Below are 22,827 nucleotides of genomic sequence, written 5' to 3'. Positions count from 1 at the left end.
GGTATGAGAGAAACTGTCAGGGGATCTTTTATGTACACGCCAATCTGTACATGGGACCTTGGTTTTATGTGACATGCGAACAACTATATGTTGCCCCTTGCCAGACATTCTGTTATACACCACTGACAGGGTGAAGTCAAGCCGAAAAAACACTGAGAAAATTTTCTGCAAACACCGGTATCGAACATGATACACAAGGTTAGCGAGCCAAAGTCTTGCTCCCATCATCCACAAAGGTTGTTGCCTATCCATTCTTTTGTAGGTAACTTCTAGTGTATAAATTTCAAGTCAATCGGATAATAATTTTTTTATTTTCTACCACAGTTGGTGGTCACATTTGTAATAAACAGTGATTACATCTGTAATAAACAGCGATTTCATTTGTAATAAACAGTGATTACATTTGTAATAAACAGTGATTACATTTGTAATAAACAGTGATTACATTTGTAATAAACAGTGATTACATTTGTAATAAACAACGATTGTATTCCATAGAATTATGCCCTGTGTATTTCCAGTTCAAATGTTAAATGCCAGTGAGTCCTTTCATTTGTGCACACAAGCTGAATGCACGAAAGCAGTGCCAATATTACACTCCATCACAAAAACAAAAGTAAAAGAAAAAACATATTTTTCTACCTCTGAAGTGCATCCGGAACATCTTCCTCTGGTCCTCCACCCATGGAGGAAGTGGTGACGCGTCGTGCACTGTTCTGACGGGGAATCATGGGTGATTGAGCACCAATCATACTCTCGCGATGATTTAGAGAAGAGTTGTGTGTGGATGAACGGTCTCTACGTTTGGTTGAAAATCTACTGACGAATGAAGCTTGGTTTTTCCATGGCCGTTCTCTTTCTCTGGAAAAGATAAAATGAAATACAGGCATAAACAAATATTTAGCTGGTTGGTTCCAACTCCCTTTATTTGACAATCACATAAATGACAAATGTTTAAACTTCCTAGATTTCTGCACCAAAAGGGCTAAGGAAGACAGACGTATGAGGGAAATTTTGCCCTGACAGCTGTACTATAAGGGAAATTATAAGCGCACACTTGCAAGAGAAGGGTCATAATTCAGGAAGTTACAATCAGATATGCGAAAGTGTCGAAGGGAACCCAGATCTTTGGGATATAACCATATATTTCAAGTTTCATTGAAATCGGATATGCATATGAGGAACGGCCGTTTCGTCTCACAGTTTCAGTCCAATTTTCACGATATGGTGTAAGTTTAACTATAAACCTCAGAATGCCTCGTTCGGCAAATTTTTGCGACAATTTTGCCACGTTTCATGTTTCGATGGAATTTAATTGGCCGTTTAGATACTACTTTTGCAATTTTAATACATACAACTGAGTGCCAATTACATAAAAATTTCAAGAGATACATTAAATATAGTATTGTTTATTATATAAAAACAGGAACAGCATATTTGTAATTAATAATTTTCAAATACCTAAAATACAATTATTGAGTTTGCTCCGCTTTGAACTTTCATTTCTCACATCTCTTTGTTGGGAATATTGTGTGAATGTAACAAACTCTTTTTATGCGACCAATGTCATTTCTAGTCGACTTTGCCTTGTGTTTTTGTGTTTTTGTCTCTACACAATCGCTTGAAAGTGTCACCAAATAATATTATGCTGTCCTCGATACGCTCGACAAGACTTTGGTTTGGCTGAACCCCACCCCAAAACGAGGCATTCTGGGGTTTGTAGTGTTTGATCAATTTAAATGCCTTTTTTAAACCGGACAAAAATTGTGACCTCTAGAGGAACCACAAGTTAAAAACATATTTTTTCAAATAATCAGGGAACATAATCCAGAAAATTATGTGGAGCAGCCATTTTGTCCGGCAGTTTCGGGCGATCTTCCCGGAATTCGAATTTGACCGTTATTATAGTGTAGCTGTGATGAATTTAAACGCATTTTTAAATCGGGTAAAAATTGTGACCTCTAGAGGAACCACAAGCTACAAACGCAATTTTTCATATATCAGGGGCCATAATCTAGGAAGTTACGGTTGTTCTAGATGAAACATAAAACACTTACACTGATGGACTTGGTAATGGTACCATGTGACACTTCCACGTGGCAACTGACATGGAATGTTCGTCTGCTGCATAGCAACGCCATAAACTCTGAATCAACATGGCTGCTGGAATTCGACGTCTGTTCAAATGTTTTTGTCTCTGCTGCTGTTGAACTTTCAAAGCAAAACCTGAACCTAGGATACCCTATTGATAGACAGAAAATTTGATAATGCAAAATGAAATATATAAAATTAAAGAGAGAGACATATGCTTCAATTTTATTTCAATAATTCGATTGAGTGTAGGGGGTCTTTAGCAGTGGGAGGAAACCGGAGAACCCGGAGAAAACCCACAGGCTTGGACAGGTAACCCTACTCCTTGTCATGTACTACTGGGGAATAGAAACCATGCCAGTTGACTCAATGACAGTCCTTATGATACAATGCACACACGCTAGCCATTTGGCCCTCTAACCCCCCTTAAAATTAAAATATGATTCATTTCTTTTCTGAAATTTTATACTATTTTTGAGACACAGAATATTGCACTTAGTTCTTAAAGCAACCAACAGACATAAATATTATAAAGTAATAGCCTTTGTTATTGAGCTGTTCGTTCCTCCGTGGCTACTATAAAGTTGTTTTATTCATGGTTGTTTATAAATTATGTTTCACATACATAGATGGTTGATATTGAGATGGAGATAGCAGTTAGATCTCGCTACCCGCTCGATGGGTTACTGTAGTCTCTAATATCCAGATATTACGGGAGCATATATTATGATGTACAATATTATAAAAGGGACCAGTTATTATACATTTAGTATGCGACATGGACACCACATCTACTATTTACAGGCACTTCCGTTTCTTTTCTCCTTTCCTGCCACCTATTTACAGCACTTCCGTTTCCTCTTTCTTTGTTCCGCCACTAATGTTTGCAGAGAATTTCTTCAGAGCGTAAAATTTAACGGTTAAGCTAAGTTAACTGTTATAGTGCTTTAGTTGACGCCATATTTGGTAGAAGTATTGATTCTAGACGTTAGGAGCAGTGAGTTTGGTTAATTGTTTTTAAAATTGGCATGGAATTTCTTTATGATCAAATGAATAACCCTTGCACATTTGAACAATAATCTTTAATTAAGAACTCCAGAGAGTTCTGATGGATGACATATATATATATATGCATTAAATGTGGGTCTATAAAATATACCCAGAGAAAAAGACACAAGGCAGACCAGGTGACCCTACTCAATGAAAAACCTTATAATCTAAATGGTTTAAACCATTCTGCGACCCAAACCTCCTGTGCTTGTGTGAGAGAGAGAGAGAGAGAGAGAGAGGGAGGGGGGAGAGAGAGAGAGGTTTTAATGCCCACTTGACACAAACTAGGTCATTTCGGGACTAACACATGGTTCGATTATTTCAATAGGCGCATAGGGGTCTTTAGCAGTGGGAGGAAATCAGAGGACCCAGGGAAAACCCATGAGGTTGGACAGGCGACCCTACTCCTTGTCACGTACAACAAGGAAAATGAAATGAAATGAAATGGGGTTTAACGACCTACTGTTCTGCTTCGAACTGGGCTAATGAAGACAGGCATACGCCATACAGTGTGCTATGAGGGAAATTTTGCCCGGACGTACAACAAGGGAATCGAAACTACACTAGTTGACTCAATGACAGACCTTATGATACAGCATGCACAAGTAATTGTGAATATACTGTAAAACGACAGGCTGAGATGGCGTCAATATAATTCCACAGTATAAAAGTAAACTTACTGCTGGAAGAGCGAAGAATGAGATACCCAGAATGGCTGAGAATGATGCTATTAGTTTACCAGCCCAGGTTGTTGGCACCACATCACCATAACCAACTGTACATAATGTTACCTGAAGAAAAAAAAACATACATTTCTATTTTACTTTACTGTTAGAAATGAAAACTTCCTACTTTTCTTCACCAACCGGGATAATGAAGACGGGCATAAGCAATGCAGTGTGCTATGTGAGGGACATTTTGCCCAACCAGCAGCATTTCCACCTATGCTCAGGGTCGTAACAGAACAACAATGGGTACGGGAAGTGTTATCAGGGGTGCTGTAAAATTGACAGACAATGTATATCTATTTTTTTTTAAGGTTGACAATTTTTTCACAGGGGAGGGGGGGTGGGGGTGGGGGTGGGGGGCGAAACTCTTTGCAGGGAGGGCTTGCCCCCCCCCCCCCCCCAGTTACGGGCCTGCCTATACTTTCATCGATTTTTATCTGTCCATTTCCATCTTACTTTACTTTAATAAATAGAATTAAGATTTCTACTAACTACCCATAATATTATCATTGGCAACAGAGGGATGTCTTAATTCCCGGTAGCTTAAAAATATTGTGAAAATATAATTTCTAAAAAAGAAGATAACTCCCAATACGATTCAATTCTTTTCAATATGAGGAATTGAAAACATTCAACATCCTCTGCTGTCAATATAAACAAGCCAACAGCACCCACAATTTACTATTTTACAATTGAAGTATTAACGTTTACTGTCTTAAGAGTTCAAATATTAACATTTTACTGTCTTAGAGTTCAAATATTAACAAATTCATGTTTTAGAGTTCAAATATTAACATTTTACTGTCTTAGAGTTCAAATATTAACAAATTTAATGTTTTAGAGTTCAAATATTAACATATACTGTCTTACAAGTTCAAATAGTAATGTTTACTGTTTTTCAGTTCAAATATTAACATATACTGTCTTACGAGTTCAAATATTAATGTTTACTGTTTTTCAATTCAAATATAAATATTAACAATTTACTCTTTTAAGGGTGAAATTTTAACAATGTACTATTTCACAGTTCAAATATTAACAAAATTACAGGTTAACAGTTTAAATTTAACAGTTTAAGTTATTAATAATTTTGTATTTTAAGGTTCAAAAATTAATAATTTTGTTTTCTAATGTTCAAAAATTAATAATTTTGTTTTTTAAAGTTCAAAAATTAATAATTTTGTATTTTTAAGTTCAAAAATTAATAATTTTGTATTTTTAAGTTCATATATTAACATTTACTATTTTATTGTTCAAATACTAACAATTTACTTTTTTAGAGCTCAAAATGGTAACAATTTAAATTTTGCATTCACATGGTATATTATACTATTTTACAATTTATTGTTTTACAGTTCAAATATTAACAAATCACAAATTCAAATATTAACAATGTACTATTTTACTTTTTTTAGACTTAAAAAAATAACAATTTACTGTTTTACAGTTAAAATATTAACAAAATACTCTTTTACAGTTCAATTATTAACAATTCATCATTTTACATTCAAAATATTAACCATGTACTATTTTACTCTTCAAATATTAACAATTTACTGTTTTACATTACAAATATTAACAATGTACTGGGATTTCATATTCACATGGTATTTTTGGTATAAATAATTGGTAATTAATAGCTACATCCATGATTACTTAGAAGAGCTTTGATATGTCAATTACAGCAGTCGATGTCAATTTCGTTTATGTCAATAATGTTGATGTACCGGATGATGAAATACGAAATTTGATATAAAGGACAGATCCACCATTCCTCTATAAGAATCTGTATCATTCTGGCTAATCAAATGAAATGGAGTTAAATGTTTTACTTTTCTACACTCTACACTAACTGAGCTAATGAAGAGAGAGAGAGAGAGAGAGAGTGTGAAAGAGAGTGAGTGAGTGAGTGAGTGAGTGAGTGAAAGAGAGAGAGAGAGAGAGAGTGTGAAAGAGAGTGAGTGAGTGAGTGAGTGAGTGAGTGAGTGAAAGGGAGAGAGAGAGAGAGAGAGAGAGAGAGAAATGGGGTTTAACGTCCACTCGACACAACTAGGTCATTTCGGGACTAACATATGGTTTAATTTTATTTCAATAATTCGCTTGCGCATAGGGGTCTTTAGCAGTGGGAGGAAACCGGAGGACCCGGAGAAAACCCACGAGGTTGGACAGGCGACCCTACTCCTTGTCACGTACAACCGGGGATTCGAAACCACGCCAGTTGACTCAATGACAGACTTTATGATACAGCGCGCGCACGCTAACCATTCAGCCATCCAACCCCCCTGAGTGAAAGAGAGAGAGCGAGAGAGAGACTAATAAGTGTCCTAAAAAAATCTTAAAATGTCTTAAAAAGAGAGAGAAAAGAGACCAATTAGATTCCTAAAAGAGAGAGATGGGGTTTAATGTCAACTTGAAACAAACTAGGTAATTTTGGGACTAACATATGATTCAATTTTATTTCAATAATTTGCTTGCTCATTTTAACAGTGGGAGGAAACCAGAGGACCCAGAGAAAACTCACGAGGTTGGATAGGCGACCCTACACCTTGTCACGTACAACCGGGGAATCGAAACCAGGCCACTTGACTCAATGACAATCTTTATGGTGCAATGCGCACCTGCAACAGGAGGGGGGGTTGGGATGGCCTAGTGGTCTAGAGTGCCACGCTTTGGCCTCTAGCTGGCCGGTCACCTCTGGTTTGCGGTTGTGGTTTCGATCCCTGGTGTGAGCGTATGCGGCTTGGAGATAGGGCTGCCTTCTCAACCTCGTGGCTTTACTCCGGGTACTCCGGTTTCCTCCCTCTGGAAAGACCCTGTGCGTTCGCTAGGATAATAAAAATGAAAGATAAGACTTGGTGGATATCATCTTCGGCGGAAGCGGAAGTTAAAACACTAAAAACAAGAACAACCTGCAACCTGCTCCTTAAAGGAGCTAAATCGCTAATATTTGGGACCTAGAAATTGACCCAAATGGGTCGCAACGCATATAATAATGTAATCTGATTGCATATAAACTTATTTACATTCAATTGTTTCTGTTTTGACTCTAATTTCAAACCAGTTATGTCCAGCGAAATACGGCATAAGTCTCAACAGAATGCCAATTTCTAGTGTCTGGTTATTCCAGTCTATTGTGCATGCTTTCCAGATAAGATATGGTGTCACCTTTTGACATGAGTTGTTGAATATGAGTTGTCATTGTATGCTTTATGAAGTTGTTTGTTGTTCACAAAATCATTGTTTCTTTGATTGGTATTAAAAATGCTATTGTCTTATGTTACTGATAGATATAAATGGCCTCAATCTAGATATTGTCATGCTGCGTGTAGTGGGCGGGGCAATTGACAAAATTGTTTGATTGTCAGTTGTTTGGATAGTATAAAATAAACTAGAATTATTGTTTCGCTTTTTACCGGTAGTCAGGATTTAAGCCGTGAGTAACTGATCATGATAAATTATTTTTACAGTTATTATTTCATTTGTTTATCATCAATACATATACATTTATCACAACCAATTGCTCGTGAATTTAACAGGATGTAATAGACGGCTATGTGCGTTGTGGGCGAGACTCTAACGACAATTTGACTATCGTACAGGTTGCCAGAATTACCATTTAAGTTATGTAACAATTCAATTGAAAGTTGTAATTAATATAAAGTCTTATGCAATTCAAAAAATGTATATAGAGTTTAATTTCATAAAGAAATATATATTAAGCTTGATAAAGCTAAATATTGGTAATTATTATAACTGTAAACAGTAGAGTTTGGACCAGTTACTGGAGATCGCAGGTGTATTTGAATCATGTATGGTAACTATGGTATGGCACGTATTTCACAAGGCGCTGGAGAAGGGTGCGCCTAAACCATGCATTTTTATTTTTTCCTGAAACACCTCTGCCAAACTCGCCCTGCGCCTTATCTACGCATGCGCCTAATACACCGAAAAATACGGTAGCCACGGTCTTTCTGGTTACTTGTTACAAATGACGCTGAAACGCACTATGGTACACGATTCGTGTACCAATGGTAAAATGTTTATTTTGTCTTTTGTCTTACCTTTTCCCGGTAAGATTACAACCTCAATGTTGATTTGAATTGACAAATAATTCGTGCTTTCAACGTGTAAGACTTTGGATGATATTGAGTTAGAGACTTAGCTACTTTAATATTTCACTTCCTTGGGTAAAGAAAATTTGTTCTATTTACCAGACATATGAGAATCGATCAAAGACAACTTGGTATAAATCCAACCAATTAAATTTGAAACAGATAATGTCCAAAAAATAGACCCCAAAATCCATTTAAAACTGAAACATATTGCAATAAGAAATCAACAAAATATCAACTATTTTTTGGGGAGAAAATTGGATAAAAATCATTTTTCAGGGTTTTTTTTTATTCCAATTTAAAATAAAAGAAAAAAACGATGAACTGGAGTCGAGTCTATTGGTCATTGAACTAAAAGCTGGTAGAAATTAATGGAAGCTTATTTCAAGATATCCTAAAAGATTAAGCCTGGGAGAATCCCACACTTTAAGAAGTTTCAAGCTCTAACATCAAACGAAGAATGAGACAATCACGTGAGGCATCAAGTTTGATTTTCAACGTTTTTACGTCCATTTTGCCCAATCAATAGCTTTCTAATTAGTAAATGCTGAATAGAAATAAATATTTATCTCACGGCACAACGTTTCCACGATTATAAACACTGGCACCAGACTGCAGGCCTAATTCCAGGATTATTCATAGTGCCCAAATAAGGACATATTTGTCCGTCTGTTCAAAGACAACTGACAGAAGGTAAATCTCTCGGGATAGAAAGTGAGTCAGAGGATATATCAATCAAATCTTCAATTCATTCTGTATATACTCGATACTTCATATTTAACAATTGATTCACTAAACATAAAAGGAGACAGACTCTAGAACGTTGAATATGTTATCATTGTGGGCTACGATTAAACAATCAATGCTCTAGAGTCTGTCTTCATCTCCTGCCCGGGTTGGATGGCTGAATGGTTAGCACCTGCGTGCTTTATCATACGGTCTGGCATGGTTTTGATTTTTCGGTTGTACGTGACAAGGAGTAGGGTCGCCTGTCCAACCTCATGGTTTTTCTCCGGGTCGTCTGTCCAACCTCGTGGGTTTTCTCTGGGTCGTCTATCCAACCTCGTGGTTTTTCTCTGGGTCGTCTATCCAACCTCGTGGTTTTTCTCTGGGTCGTCCGGTTTCCCTCCAACTGCTAAGACTCCTATGTGCAAGCGAATTATTGAAATAAAATTGAACCATGTGTTAGTCCCAAAATTACCTAGTTTGTGTCAAGTGGATGTTAAGCCCCATTTCTCTCTCTCGTTACCTGCCCAACTTTTTTTCAGTAGCTTGACTACTTGGAGGAGGGGTGGGTGATGCCCCAAGCTCCCCCCCCCCACCACACACCTGTTTCCCTCCACACCCAAGTACTCAAGCCACTGAAAAAAAAGTTGGGCAAGAAATTACGGGAAATTATGCCCGGACAGCGGCGCTATGGCCTACTCTAATATCGAATTACAACTTGCAAGGGACTTTAGTTTTTTGTCCCATCCAAATGATTATACAATGTCCCTTGCCAGGCCCTCGGTCTTGCAACACTGACAAGGCGGAACTACGCCAGAAAATCCCTTTGAACACAGGACCTCCAAGTTAGTCACCATGGCACCAACATTACACAAATATCATCAATAAAACTGCGGATAATTGGAATATTTAGCTTAAGTCTCCCCCCCCCTCCCACTCCATTTTCCCCATAATCAAATAATCCAGTACACTTAAGCCAGTAAATGAATAAATAAATTTTATGAACATATATAACCTTTGATATTTAACGTTGTTAATGTTAAAAGTGTTTTATTTCTTAATTCAAGTTTCTTTAACCTAATATTCTGTCCTTGGTACCGGTATATAAATTGTAAAGTTGCATGATATGTATAATTGGTTCATATTAGAGACAATAGTTTTATATTATAGACAATATTGTTATATTGAAAGGAAAAAAAGCATAAAATTCCATACACTTTAACATACTTTCAAATACAGGTTTGTGGGTGTGTATTGTGGGTGTGTATTGGGGGCAGGAGGGGGGGGGGCTGAAAGACCTATACAAGAGAGACCCAGGAAAGAGCCTAAGAGAGAGTCTATGCATTTAAAAGAGTAAATTTCCTTCGCAAACGGCCTCTGATGCAAGGAAATCAACTTCAAACTTTTAACATTTTCTGCGGGGGGAGAACCCATGCTTCCCTTGAGGCTTCACAGTCAGTCACGCCAGAACAGACCCCCACCACCCCACCTCCCACCTCCCACCTCATTTTTCTGCACACAGTAATTCCTGTATACACAACTAAATCCAGCACTGTTCTTTGCCACCATTCCAACATTCACACACAACACCTGCATATTAAACTTGCGCTGTCTGTCTACAGTTAGCTCCACTTGAGAACAGACACTAAGCTAGTTGACCGACATTTTAAAGGAGCTAAATTGCTAATATTTGGGACCTAGAAATTGACACAAATGGGTAGCAATGCATATAATAATGTAAAATGAATGTTTATAAACTGATTTACATTCAGTCGTTTACATTTTTAATCCAATTTCAAATCCGTTATATTTGGTGAAATACGCCAGAAGTCTCAATCAAATGACAATCTCTAGCATCTGGTTATTCCAGTCTACACCGGTAGTATTTATTGCACATGCTTTCAAGATAAGAATATGATGTCATCGTTTGACATCCCTTCCGAAATATGTCTAGCCTCGTTCTTCGAGTCCCTTTTACAAATGGCGATGAAACGCATTATGGTACACGATTCGTGTACCAATGATAAAATGTTTATTTTGTCTTAAATATTGGATATCAGAGGCCCATCTTTTCCCGGTAAGATCACAACTTCAAAGTTGGTTTAAATTGACAAAGAATTTGTATTAACAATGTCGAAGACTTTGGATAATATTGAGTTAGAGGCTTTGCTACTTTAATTCCTAAATCGGCGATTTTAGTTGAAAACACTTAAATGTACATCACGAAATGTGAAAAGTACGGCTTTAGGAAATGATATGAAATGGGGTTTAACATCCTACTGTTCTGCTCCGACTGGACTAATCAAGACAGCTTTATTCAATTGATATTTACTTTAAAAACTAATTGTATCCTTGAAATTGTGTTGGTCTTTTTCAAATTTGTGTCAATCTGATCAAAATACAGATCTATATTTCGTTTTGTTTTTTTATACTTTCGATGGCCTACACTACATGAAGATCTGACCAGTTGTAGTGATAGGTCGCGTCAGAGGTCATACGAGAGACTTTTGACCCTATGACATCAGACATTTGATTACCCAATCAGCATTGATGCTTCTAGTGGATTACCCACAGTTCCGTGCAAAACACGCCTAAAGCTCACCGTAACAGACTGTTTCATTGGCTAATCCCTCACACCATCCAGAACACTTCAATGATAACAACTCTTCCAGATCCTAGTGTAGTAAAGACAAGTAAAACGAAATTTTGAACTATAAAAAACGAAACGAAATAAGATCTGTGTTTTAATTAGATTGAATTCGTGTTGCCTGTATGACCTGTTATTTTTCTCTATATTTTGTTAAGTTGTGATATGTTACCGAATGAACAAATGCTGGTTGGGTGGCCGAATAGATATATCCTGGTAGATGTAATGTCTCTTTGTAATCATCTCCAAGCAATAAAATAGACGGAAAACTTATTCAGATGAAAATGACTGGGTAATCAAGCCTTCAAATCTTTTTTATGCTGAAAAACATTAACCTTGGGATCAATAACAAACTCCTGAAAAGTAATGTACCGAACGACACAGTGCCGTCCATCAACTGACGTCACATCATTAAGCGTCATTAAGTCATTACTATCCATCATTAGCGACGTCGCATCAATAATTCAACAGAAAGTCTGAATAGGGAGAAGTTCATCTCCATCGAATAAAAAAATTCTGCATGGAACTTGGCATGGAAAAGAAATTAACAAATTAATTCCAGGAATTTTTTTTTCTCTTTCAAAAGCCAAAGATCCTTTTTCGAATTTGTGTCAAGCACTCAGAGTAGATGAATAGTATACCGATACAGTATAGACATATCCTTGAAACTGTGCCAAAATTTGCAAGATTAGAAATGAAATAGGTTTTAACATCCTTCTTCTCTGCACTTGAATGGGTTAATGAATGAATGAACGAATGGAGAATGGGTTAATGAATGAATGAACGAATGGATGAATGTGAGAGAGAGAGAGAGAGAGCAGAGAGTATGACCACTATCTGGGCAAAATGTCACCCATAGTATACTGCATGGCATATGCCCATCTTGATTATCTCAGTCAGGGCAGAAAAGTAGGAGAGAGAGAGAGAGAGAGAGAGAGAGAGAGAGAGAGATGGTCTTAAACATCCACTCGAAACAACTTAGGTCATTTCGGGACTAACATATGGTTCATTTTTATTTCAATAATTCGCTCGTGCGTAGGGGTCTTTACCAGTGGGAGAAACCCGGAGATTACCATGAGGTTGGACAGGCGACCCTACTCCTGGGAATCGAATTCACGCTAGTTGACTCAATGACAGATCTTATGATACAGCGCGCACATGCTAACCATTCGGCCATCCAACCTCCCTGAATGAAATAGAGTTTAAGGCATGTCAGCTCCAACCGAGCTATATTGCGCCAAACATGTGGTGAAAAGTAGGAGACAAACTATATGCTATCACATAAAGTATTCATGTACACAAATAAAAACAAATATCACAGTAAATTAAATAATTAAAAATAAAATCACAACTTCAGGCACACTAATATTCAAAATGAAAGACAAGATGATTTATATATTTACAATTAAAATTGTTTATAAAAATATGTCTCTTTTAAAAAGTCTAGAATTTTACAATATAGACCCAGATGGGCAAACACTTGATTTAAAGACTGGTAACGGAAATGTTTTGAGAATGGGTTAATGCATATACAGAGAGAGAGAGAGAAATGGGGTTTAACGTCCACTCAACACAAACTAGGTCATTTCGGGACTAACACATGGTTCAATTTTATTTCAATAATTCGCTTGCGTGTAGGGGTCTTTGGCAGTGGGAGGAAACCTTGTCACGTACAACCAGGGATTCAAAACCACACCAGTTGACTCAATAACAGACTTTATGATACAGCTCGCACATCCAACCCCCCTAATGCATATACAACATGCAGTGTGCTGTTAAAGAAATTTTGCCCAGAGAGAGAGAGAGAGAGAGAGAGAGAGATTGGGTGTAACGTCCACTTGACACAAACATGGTCATTTCAGGACTAACATATGGTTCAATTTTGTTCCATTAACCAATCACAGTTGATGGTTCTAATGGGATAACCAGAGTTCCGTGCACCAGACGCCAAGAACTCCCCGCAACAGACTGTTTGATTGAAGTGTCAAATTGGTCAATGAACACCTCCCACATGTATGGTGCTATTGCGTGTCGCACGTGCAGTTCAGTGGTTCTGTTGGGGGCAATAAATTCTTCATCTGTGAACATACTCTCAAAGCATGTCAAGTGTCCATGACTATTTATCATATCACAACCTGCATAGGTATTTGCATTTCAATATCCCCTACTTTTTTTGAAGAGCATATAACAACTCTTTGCCATCCTAGTGTAGTAAAGTCAAGTAAAATGAAATTTTGAACTTTTAAAAGTGAAACGAAATAAGATCTGTGTTATAATCAGATTGAACCAGATAAGGAGATCTGAATTAACATTAAATTTGTTTAAGGGCGTTGCCATGTCTAACCTATGGTAACTTCGTCATTAATTTTATGTTATTTTTCAAACTCTGTTCCACATAAATTTAGTATGATCGTTAAATAGACATCTGACGCTGTGATTCAAGTCATAGTTTGGGCACATATCTTTTGTGGTTTTAAAGATATTAAATTTTGAAATCAGCTTAAATATGATCAATTTTTGTCATAAATCTAAAAAGTTCTCAGTCTTGCCTGATCCGAATTAAATAATTTTTGGCATGCAAATAGCTAAGCTAGTGTTTAATAAAATTACGGGAGTTTTTTTTTCATGGTGCCAATAATAATGCCAAAATTCCAGAAAATCAAAAGATTTCATAGGTCGTTAAATAAACTGATCTGAAATCAAATCTATTACATATAATCACAATTGGTCCCATAGAAATGTTCCTCCGAATGTAAGCTTCAATTTGATGCCAAGTTTGTTAAAATCGGTTGAGTAGAACTTGTATTTTCTTCATCGTTTTCCTTGGTTACAAAAATGGTCCGTTCGAATGTGACGTATTCGTGTAATAATTAATGCTATTTGTAAAAAATTTGACAAAATATCATGAATTAGCAATGAGTAGACTTTGCTGCTCCTGTCTGTGTAGTTTATGAAAAATAATATGATATCTTCGTCCCACCAAACAAAGAAAACGAATGGAGCCATTTTTTCGTTATTGGCAGTTGTCAAAAAGACTGGTTATCCGAGATCGAATGAATTCCCCCTATTCTAGTTTTTGTGTATCAGAAATGACCAAAACCAGGCTACAGAAGCATATTTCTATGCACAAACAAGAAAGACAAGCTACTATACTTATCGTAACGTTCAAAACAAATTCGGATACTATTTTTAGATCAACCAAGGTCAGGGATTCCCTCCCTTTGACCGACAACCCTGACCTATCCAGCGAAGTAAAAGTTTCTTTCTGTTGACAATTTAGGTTTTTAGGGGAAAAGGAGACAGGTACTAAAGTATCACCAAGAAATAGTTTGAAAAGTTAGTGCGAATCTTAGACATGGCAACGCCCTTAAAACTGAACGGGGTTATCTAAATACAGCCAATTTCTTAGACTTTTATTGAAGATAATCTCCAATATTACCATGTCATGATGTCATAAATTTGAAATTTGTAAAAAAAAGATTATTTGATATAACTTTTTTTATTCATAATATGTTAGATTTATTTGAAAACAGACCAACTCAAAGAGATGAAAATTAATGTGTAATCGTTTAAAACCATGTGTAGCTGATGCAGCCAATTTATCAGACTTTTATTATAATACCTTATTGACCTCACGAAGATAAGCTCACATAGCGATACACAACCTGACTTTTATCAGACTGTTATTATAATACCTTATTGACCTCACGAAGATAAGCTCACATAGAGATACACAACCAACATGTGTACAGCAGTGTTCTATCTCATTAGCTGCATGTTCTTGTCTTTGTAAACCCAGGAGGAAGCATGTCTGACACCTAGTCACGATTACTTATCTGTTTCAACACTTTAGAGTAGAGTTTTAGCTTTTCATACTGAAGAATTCTCTCCTGAGAGAGAGAGAGAGAGAGAGAGAGAGAGAGAGGGGGTTTAATTTCCATGACACAAAATAGGTTCAATTTTATTTCAATAAGTTGCTTGCGCGTAGGGGTCTTTAGCAGTGGGAGGAAACCAGAAGACCCAGAGAAAACCCATGAAATTGGACAGGTGACCCTACTTCTTGTCATGTACAAGTAAGTTTAATGTCACTCAAACACTCAAAAATTTAGAGGGGTAACACATGGTTCAACTTTTATTTTAATAATTGGCTTGCGCATATTGGTCTTTAACAATGGGAGGAAACCAGAGGACCCAGATAAAACCCAAGAGGTTGAACAGGCAACCCTTCTCCTTGTCACATACAAGCTGGGAATCAATACCATGCTATTTGACTCAATGACAGACTTTATGATCTAAAGTCACCCTTTCTTGCTGTGTAGTTGGTGTGTCCACAGGTTTGTGTTTTGTTTGCTGTAGTGCAAAAGAGAGAGAGAGAGAGAGAGAGAAATGGAGTTTAACATCCACTAGACACAAACTAGGTCATTTCGGGACTAACATATGGTTTAATTTTATTTCAATAATTCACTTGTGCGTAGGGGTCTTTAGCAGTGGGAGGAAACCAGAGTACCCGGAGAAAACCCATGAGGTTGGACAGGCAACCCCACTCCTTGTCACGTACAACTAGGGATTCGAAACCACGCCAGTTGACTCAATGACATGTGCTAACCATTCGGCCATCCAACCCCCCTCGCGTGTAGTGCAACATCTTGTACTTATATCACATAGATTACTTATAATTATATGGGTAAGGCCACAGTACTGTCCTGGTTACATACATCTTGCACCTACATCACATACTCCCCTCTTACAATAAATTACTGTTAATAATATATGTTACTAATGTGATTTATGTAATTGTATGCTGCTTTCCCTGTGGGTGTTTATCTGCAATAAATTCTATCTGATCTTATCATACTCTAGGATTATCATTGCTAGCAGATGTTTGTTACGCTTTTTGTATACAAGACAGCTGTAAGGATAAACCAAATTTCATTCCTAGTTATTCAGGGTCTTGATATGTAAGGGGGGTTGGATGATGTTGCATCATAATGTCTGTCATTGAGTCAACTGGCTTGGTTTTGATTCCCGGGTTGTACGTGACAAGGAGTAGGGTCGCCTGTCCAAACTTGTGGGTTTTCTCCGGGTCCTCTGGTTTTCTCCCACTGAAGACTCCCACACTCAAGCGAATTATTGAAATAAAATTGAACCATGTGTTAGTCCCGAAATGATCTTGTTTGTGTCGAGAGGATGTTAAACCCCAATTCTCTCTCTTGATATGTAAATAGCTATTAAAGACTCATGAACAATGTTTTGTGTAATATTCTAAAAGTAAAAGTAGTGACAACTTTCAATATACCAGTTCACTTCTTGTTGGTTGTGGATCTTTTGTTTTCTGTCTGTCAATTAAGCAGTCAAGATAAAGAGTTAGCAACTTTCGCTATAATAGTTAAAAAAATTGATAATGTAAAGGGGATATACTGAAAACCTCATTTTAAAAACACTGTAGCCTTAATTGTCATTGTTACCATTGTAATGATAATTAACAAAGTCTTGATTATCTATTTTTGCGGTTAATCATCAATGGGCGTTGACCGTGTACAACAGTGGTAACAGGTGTCCGGTTAAATACTAAATACTAATTAAGGTTGATAACACCTTGACCGTTATAAATGATCTCAGGTATAGAAAGAAGCATAGTTGTTAGAATTATTGATGTAATAACTTTTAATGATTGTTCCTGCATTGTTGAAATAAAGAAGTCAAATCCACAGCCATCGTTATCGTTATCGTTAGATCCTTTGATCCTATATGTTACAGATGAGATTATCCTCATCGAAACATTGCTTCTTGATAAAGTCAGTAACCGTGTATCCATAAAACTCTACCTTAAATATAACAGATTAACCAGTTCAATATTCAAGTCATGAAAATAGAGAGTAAAAAGAGTTTTAATCAATAAAGTTTCTAAACTTTTTTATTGACCGGCCAATTTCTTCCACTAACGTATGGAGATGATTTCAGAAATGATAAGTTTATGGTTTTTCCAATAAAAATGGCTAGAAAAATAGAATATTAATGAAAGCGGAACAGATCTTGTGGAACATTTACAATAACTCATATAGCAATAAGTATACGGTGATCAGACACAAGGGGTCAGGAGATAGGCAAGAGGTTATCTCATATGACCAATGAAGTGGTCAACCCGTATTGACTGATGGGAGCTTGGACCAAGAGATAAACCATAGTTAATATCATAAATCAGGATTACTCCCCCCTCCGAATCAATACCAGTAACAGAAAGCTATATATAAGACCAAAACAATTTAATTTTATGATCTTCTGGGTCCTGGAGGGGTTGGATGGCTGAATGGTTTATCATGTGTATGCACGTTGGATCATAAGGTCTGTCATTGAGTCAAGTGGCGTGGTTTTGATTCCTCGCCCTGTCCAACCTCATCGGTTTTCTCTGAATTATTGAAATAAAATCGAACAATAGGTCTCTCTCTCTCTCTCTCTAAAGCAAGAACATTGTCTCTCCCATTTAAAGATTTTCTTTGTACTGTAGGTTAATTATTAGCCTCTCTCTCTCTCTCTCTCTCTCTCTATCTCTCTCTCTCTTCTCTCTCTCTCTTCTCTGGGTCTTGATAAATAAAAAGTCTCTTGAATCACATGAATTTGAAGAATTTGTTATTCCTTGCAAAATACAATATTGTGAACTTTGAATTTCTTAAATAATGTAAACGCAAAAATAGTTCAGTTTGAAATTTTATAACTTAAAAATTTAGGACTAAAAGCATTTAAACAGTGCAATCAAATACTTTGGGTTCTTAAACATACATTATGCAAGAGCTAAATCTTCCTATTGCAAGTCTTTCTTTAGGCCTGAAATGTTATCTAAATTATTAATTAGATATTAAAATACATTATCCAGATCATAATCAACTCTCGATGGCATCGCTAGCCTGCAATATTTAATGGACTAAAAGCATTTCAACAGTGCAATCAAATACTTTGGGTTCTTAAACATACATTATGCAAGAGCTAAATCTGCCTATTGCAAGTCTTTCTTTAGGCCTGAAATGTTATCTAAATTATTAATTAGATATTAAAATACATTATCCAGATCATAATCAACTCTCGATTGCATGGCTAGCCTGCAATATTTAATGGATTATAATCCGATCTGCTGCTCAACGCTCATTTATGATTAAATAAAAAAATGGATAATCGAGACTATGTTTTTTATCGTACCGACTTTAGTAATGATGATTGAGGCTAGGCCCAAAATTCAATTGCTAAATTCTTGGTTCAGAGTGGATCAATTTGACTGAAATTTTCAGCAAATTCCCATTACATTATTATAGTGGAACTGCCAGCTCTTTATTTAATCTCCTACAATGTATCTTTATATTAGTCTTTTCCCCCGAAGAAATAAGAAGAAAAATTTTAACAGATGATCCTGGGGCAGCTGTATTGTAAAAGTTTCCAACATTTGCTTATATTTTATTTCAGATTATATGGAAAGTTTGAGTTCACAAAGAACAGAAAATCATATTGGCATGGCCTAACTGACGTCATGTCTTGTCAGTTGTGCCGTCAAAACATGTCCTCTATCAATATGAAACCTCAGCTGTCCATCAACTCATTTGTGAAATCTGACCGTTTGCCTTTTATCTTAGTGGTCGTTACAGACAGTCATTATGACATGCAGGAGTTTAATATGATATGCTATAACACTGAAAGCTTCTTCAATCAATATTACTGGATCCTTTCAACTGATTTAATAATTGTTGTTTATTTCTTGCAAAGGGGGGTTGGATGGCCGAATGGTTAGCATGTGTGCGCTGTATCATACAGTCTGTCATTGAGTCAACTGGCGTGGTTTCAATTCTCCAGTTGTACGTGACAAGGAGTAGGTTCACCTGTCCAACCTCGTGGGTTTTCTCTGGGTCCTCCGGTTTCCTTCCAGTTTGTGTTGGAGGGGGATGGATGGCCAAATGGTTAGCACATGCACACTGCGCTGTATCATACAGTCTGTCATTGAGTCAACTGGCATGGTTTCAATTCTCCAGTTGTACGTGACAAGGAGTAGGGTCGCCTGTCCAACATGTGGATTTTCTCTGGGTCCTCTGGTTTCCTTCCAGTTTGGGTTGAGTGGACGTTAAACCCCATTCATCTCTCTCTCTTATTTCTTCCAATGTCTGTGTAGTTTGTCTTGTCCGCAGGTCTGTCTTGTCGATGTTGTTTTGCTTGTAGTGCCATTCTCCTGCCCTAAATAATTAATAAAGCTAGATTTATTTGGGGTTTTTTTTTTCTACTTTTGCTTTGACGAATTAATAGGTTGTCTTGTCCTCAGGTCTGTCTTGTCAGTTTGGTTTTGCTTGTAGTGCCATTCTCCTCCCCTAACTAATTAATAAAGCTAAATTTATTTGGGAGGTTTTTTTTCTATTTTTTCTTTGACACGTTACAGGGGGGATTGGTGACTGTCACTGAGTCAAGTGGTGTGGTTTTTCAATTCTTTGTCTGTCCAACCTCGTAGGTTTTCTTCAGGTCCTCTGGTTTCCTCCAACTGCTAAAGACCCCTACGTGCTAGTGGATTATTGAAATAAAAATTTGAACCATATGTTAGTCCCGAAATGACCTAGTTTGTGTCAAGTGGACGTTTAACCCCATTTCTCTCTCATTTGTATTTTTTAAATCCGAATCTCATTGAATACACTTGGTAAACTTCTTGACAAGGAATAGGGTCGCCTGTCCAACATCATGGTTTTCTCTGGGTCCTCCAATTTCCTCCCACTGCTAAATTAATTCGCTTGCGTGTAGGGGTTACGTAAAATTCAAATTGAAACTTAAAAGCTTTTCCCGAGAAGATATGGGGGAAAAAAAATTTCAATTGGTGTTCACGTAGAACAAAAATAAAGTGGTTATATGGAGAGTGTCAAGTTCAGATGCACAATAAAGCAAAACTCTTCTGTCATCGACACTCGGGTTTTAGCTAATTATGCACATATACCTCCTTGAAACCATAATTTTCACAAAAGTTCATGAAAAGTGTGTGCCCTTCTAGCAATAACCAGTAATTTTAATCCCAGCCATTTTGACAGACAAGATAAAACCATCTTGTTAAATAAACCATTCTCGAATGTACCAAGTGGCTTTAAATTGTCATATTTGCATAAAAATAACTGAACAATTGTCGGCATTCTAAAACTAGCATATTGAAGTGCCCAGCTGCTTTTGTCAAACTCTTGACTTTACGTTTCATTTACTGAACTAATGTTTTTAAAGTGGCTACTTTCATTCACAAAGAGGAGCCACAGTCGCTAAGTGGGTAAGACATTGGCTCGCGTGTTCGCTCCCGGTGTTGGCTGAGAAAGTTCATCGGGATTTTTCGGCGTGGTTTCCCCTTGTCAGTGGTGCAGGATGAAGGGCCGGACAAGAACAGCTGTCTATTCATTTCGATGGGACAATAAAAATGAGGTTCTGTTCAGACATTCCCAAGGTTAAAAAAGGTGAAACTAGGGCCATAACTCTAGATGGAAAATGGGGGGTTGGATTGCCGAATGGTTAATAGCATGTGCGTGCTGTATCATAAGGCCTGTCATTGAGTCAACTGGCGTGGTTTCGAATCCCCGGTTGTACGTGACAAGGATGAGGGTCGCCTGTCCAACCTCATGCGTTTTCTCTGGGTCCTCCGGTTTCCTCCCACTGCTAAAGACCTTTACGCGCAAGCGAATTATTGAAATAAAATTAAACCATATGTTAGTCCCGAAATGACCTAGTTTGTGTCGAGTGGACGTTAAACCCCATTTCTATCTCCCTCTCTAAATAGAAAATGGTTATTGTTGAATTTTAGAGAAAAATACAAACGCTGCATCATCGTTGCTTTAAACTATGGATTGCCATTGGATGCTGTCAGTAATCAAATCTGAAAATCAATAAATATTTTGTGGTCCTAAGTAGCTCCTCCAAAATAACGATGTCTTCCCTTAAAGATACATTATGTAACAGCTAAATCTGCCTATTGCAGGTCTTTCTTTTGGCTTTAAATGTTATGTAAGTTATTATTTAGAAATTTTTCAACATGACAAGCCTATAATCAGCTCTCTAGTCCAACGGATGGTCAAGATTTAAATGAATTTAAAAACCCACGAGATTTAAAAAATCTAACAATAAAATGGCAATCAAGGCAAAGACTCTTTTCCCAAGAACGTTTGCTACCTATGCTAGATCTTGTCAAACATTAAAACGGTCATAATATCACTCAGTTTAAAGTAATCTTAATGAAATTTTCAATATATTCATTTTTCATTATCAATATATAACTATTAGGCCTATAGCAAGAATGTCCAGCTCTTTATCTAAATCTTGGCAAACCTTGCTCATAACTTTAAATGCTCATAAATTTGCTCATTTTAAAGTAACTTGAATGAAATTTTCATGGTATTCAAGCTCTTTATCAAAATTTTACATAATGCATCTTTAAATATCAAGACATGTTTGCTAAGTTTTAAAAATAAATATACATGTTATGTAAATATTAGACTTGGAGCAAGGATTAATAAAGTGGCATGTCTCCCTGTGACTTTAAATAAATATTTACTTCTCCTTAACAATGCATTATGTAAGAGCTAAATCGGTGTGGGTTTTTTTGGCTTCAAATGTTATGTAAAGATGCATTATGTAAGAACTAGATAAAAAGCTGATAGTTTTTGCTATAACAGTTCAAAAATAGATATGAAAAATGAATATATTGAAAATTTTAGTCAAATTACTTTATTCTGAGTGAAGTTACGAGTTTATAAAGTTTTGACAAAATGTAGCATAAGAGAATCCTTGACAGAATTGGAAATAGGAATAGACCATATGGCCGCTGTCTGGGCAAAATGTCACCCATAGTACAATGCATGGCATATGCCCATCTTCTTTATTTCAGTCAGGGCACAAAAGTAGGGGAGAGAGAGAGAGGTCCACTCGACACAAACTAGGTCATTTCATTTCTATATTATTTAAATAATTCGCTTGCTCATAATGGATCTTTAGCAGTGAGAGAAAAACAGGAGGACTCGGAGAAAACTGACGAGGTTGGACAGACGACCCTACTCCATGTCACGTACAACCTGGGAATCAAAACCACGCCAATTGACTCATTGACAGGCCTCATGATACAGCGCGCACGTGCTAACCAATCGGCCATCCAACCGCCCAGAAAAGTAGGACATTAAACCCATGTTTAACTGGATATAAATAAATGGCTGCAATTTACCATACAAACTGAAATCCTGTGACAATTGGCATTCGAAATAAGAGTAGCAGAAAAATAGGACGTTTAATCCTATTTCCATTCACTATTAAGAAAAACTGGATATAAATGACTATAATTAATCGTACAAACTGCTTAATTTAATCAGTTAAACTGAAGTGAGAAATATGGTGGGTTTACTTCTGGCGTGACCAGTGGTCATTTCTCTTCCTAAAGTAAATCTCTGGACAGACAGGACATTCCCTCGACTAATTAATTTACCAGCTAGAG

At 36.8% G+C, this 22,827-nt stretch overlaps 1 protein-coding gene across 1 annotated transcript in view; it reads right to left on the bottom strand.

Annotated features, from left to right (window-relative positions):
- Window positions 1–549: 549 nt before the first annotated feature.
- Window positions 550–22,827, bottom strand: part of LOC126821825 (potassium voltage-gated channel subfamily KQT member 5) — a 59,966-nt gene continuing 37,688 nt past the window's right edge. The window contains exons 5-7 of the mRNA XM_050550338.1: window positions 3,822–3,932; window positions 2,058–2,242; window positions 550–861 (exon numbers count right to left, since the gene is read on the bottom strand). Of these exons, the coding sequence (XP_050406295.1) occupies window positions 639–861; window positions 2,058–2,242; window positions 3,822–3,932 (519 nt within the window). The 3' untranslated portion in view covers window positions 550–638. The remainder of the gene's footprint in view (window positions 862–2,057; window positions 2,243–3,821; window positions 3,933–22,827) is intronic.

The sequence above is a fragment of the Patella vulgata genome, chromosome 1 (genome assembly GCF_932274485.2).
Source record: "Patella vulgata chromosome 1, xgPatVulg1.2, whole genome shotgun sequence".
Classification (NCBI taxonomy): domain Eukaryota; kingdom Metazoa; phylum Mollusca; class Gastropoda; family Patellidae; genus Patella; species Patella vulgata.
The sequence above is the reverse complement of the archived record's forward strand: the minus strand, read 5'-3'. Positions and strand labels throughout refer to the sequence as shown.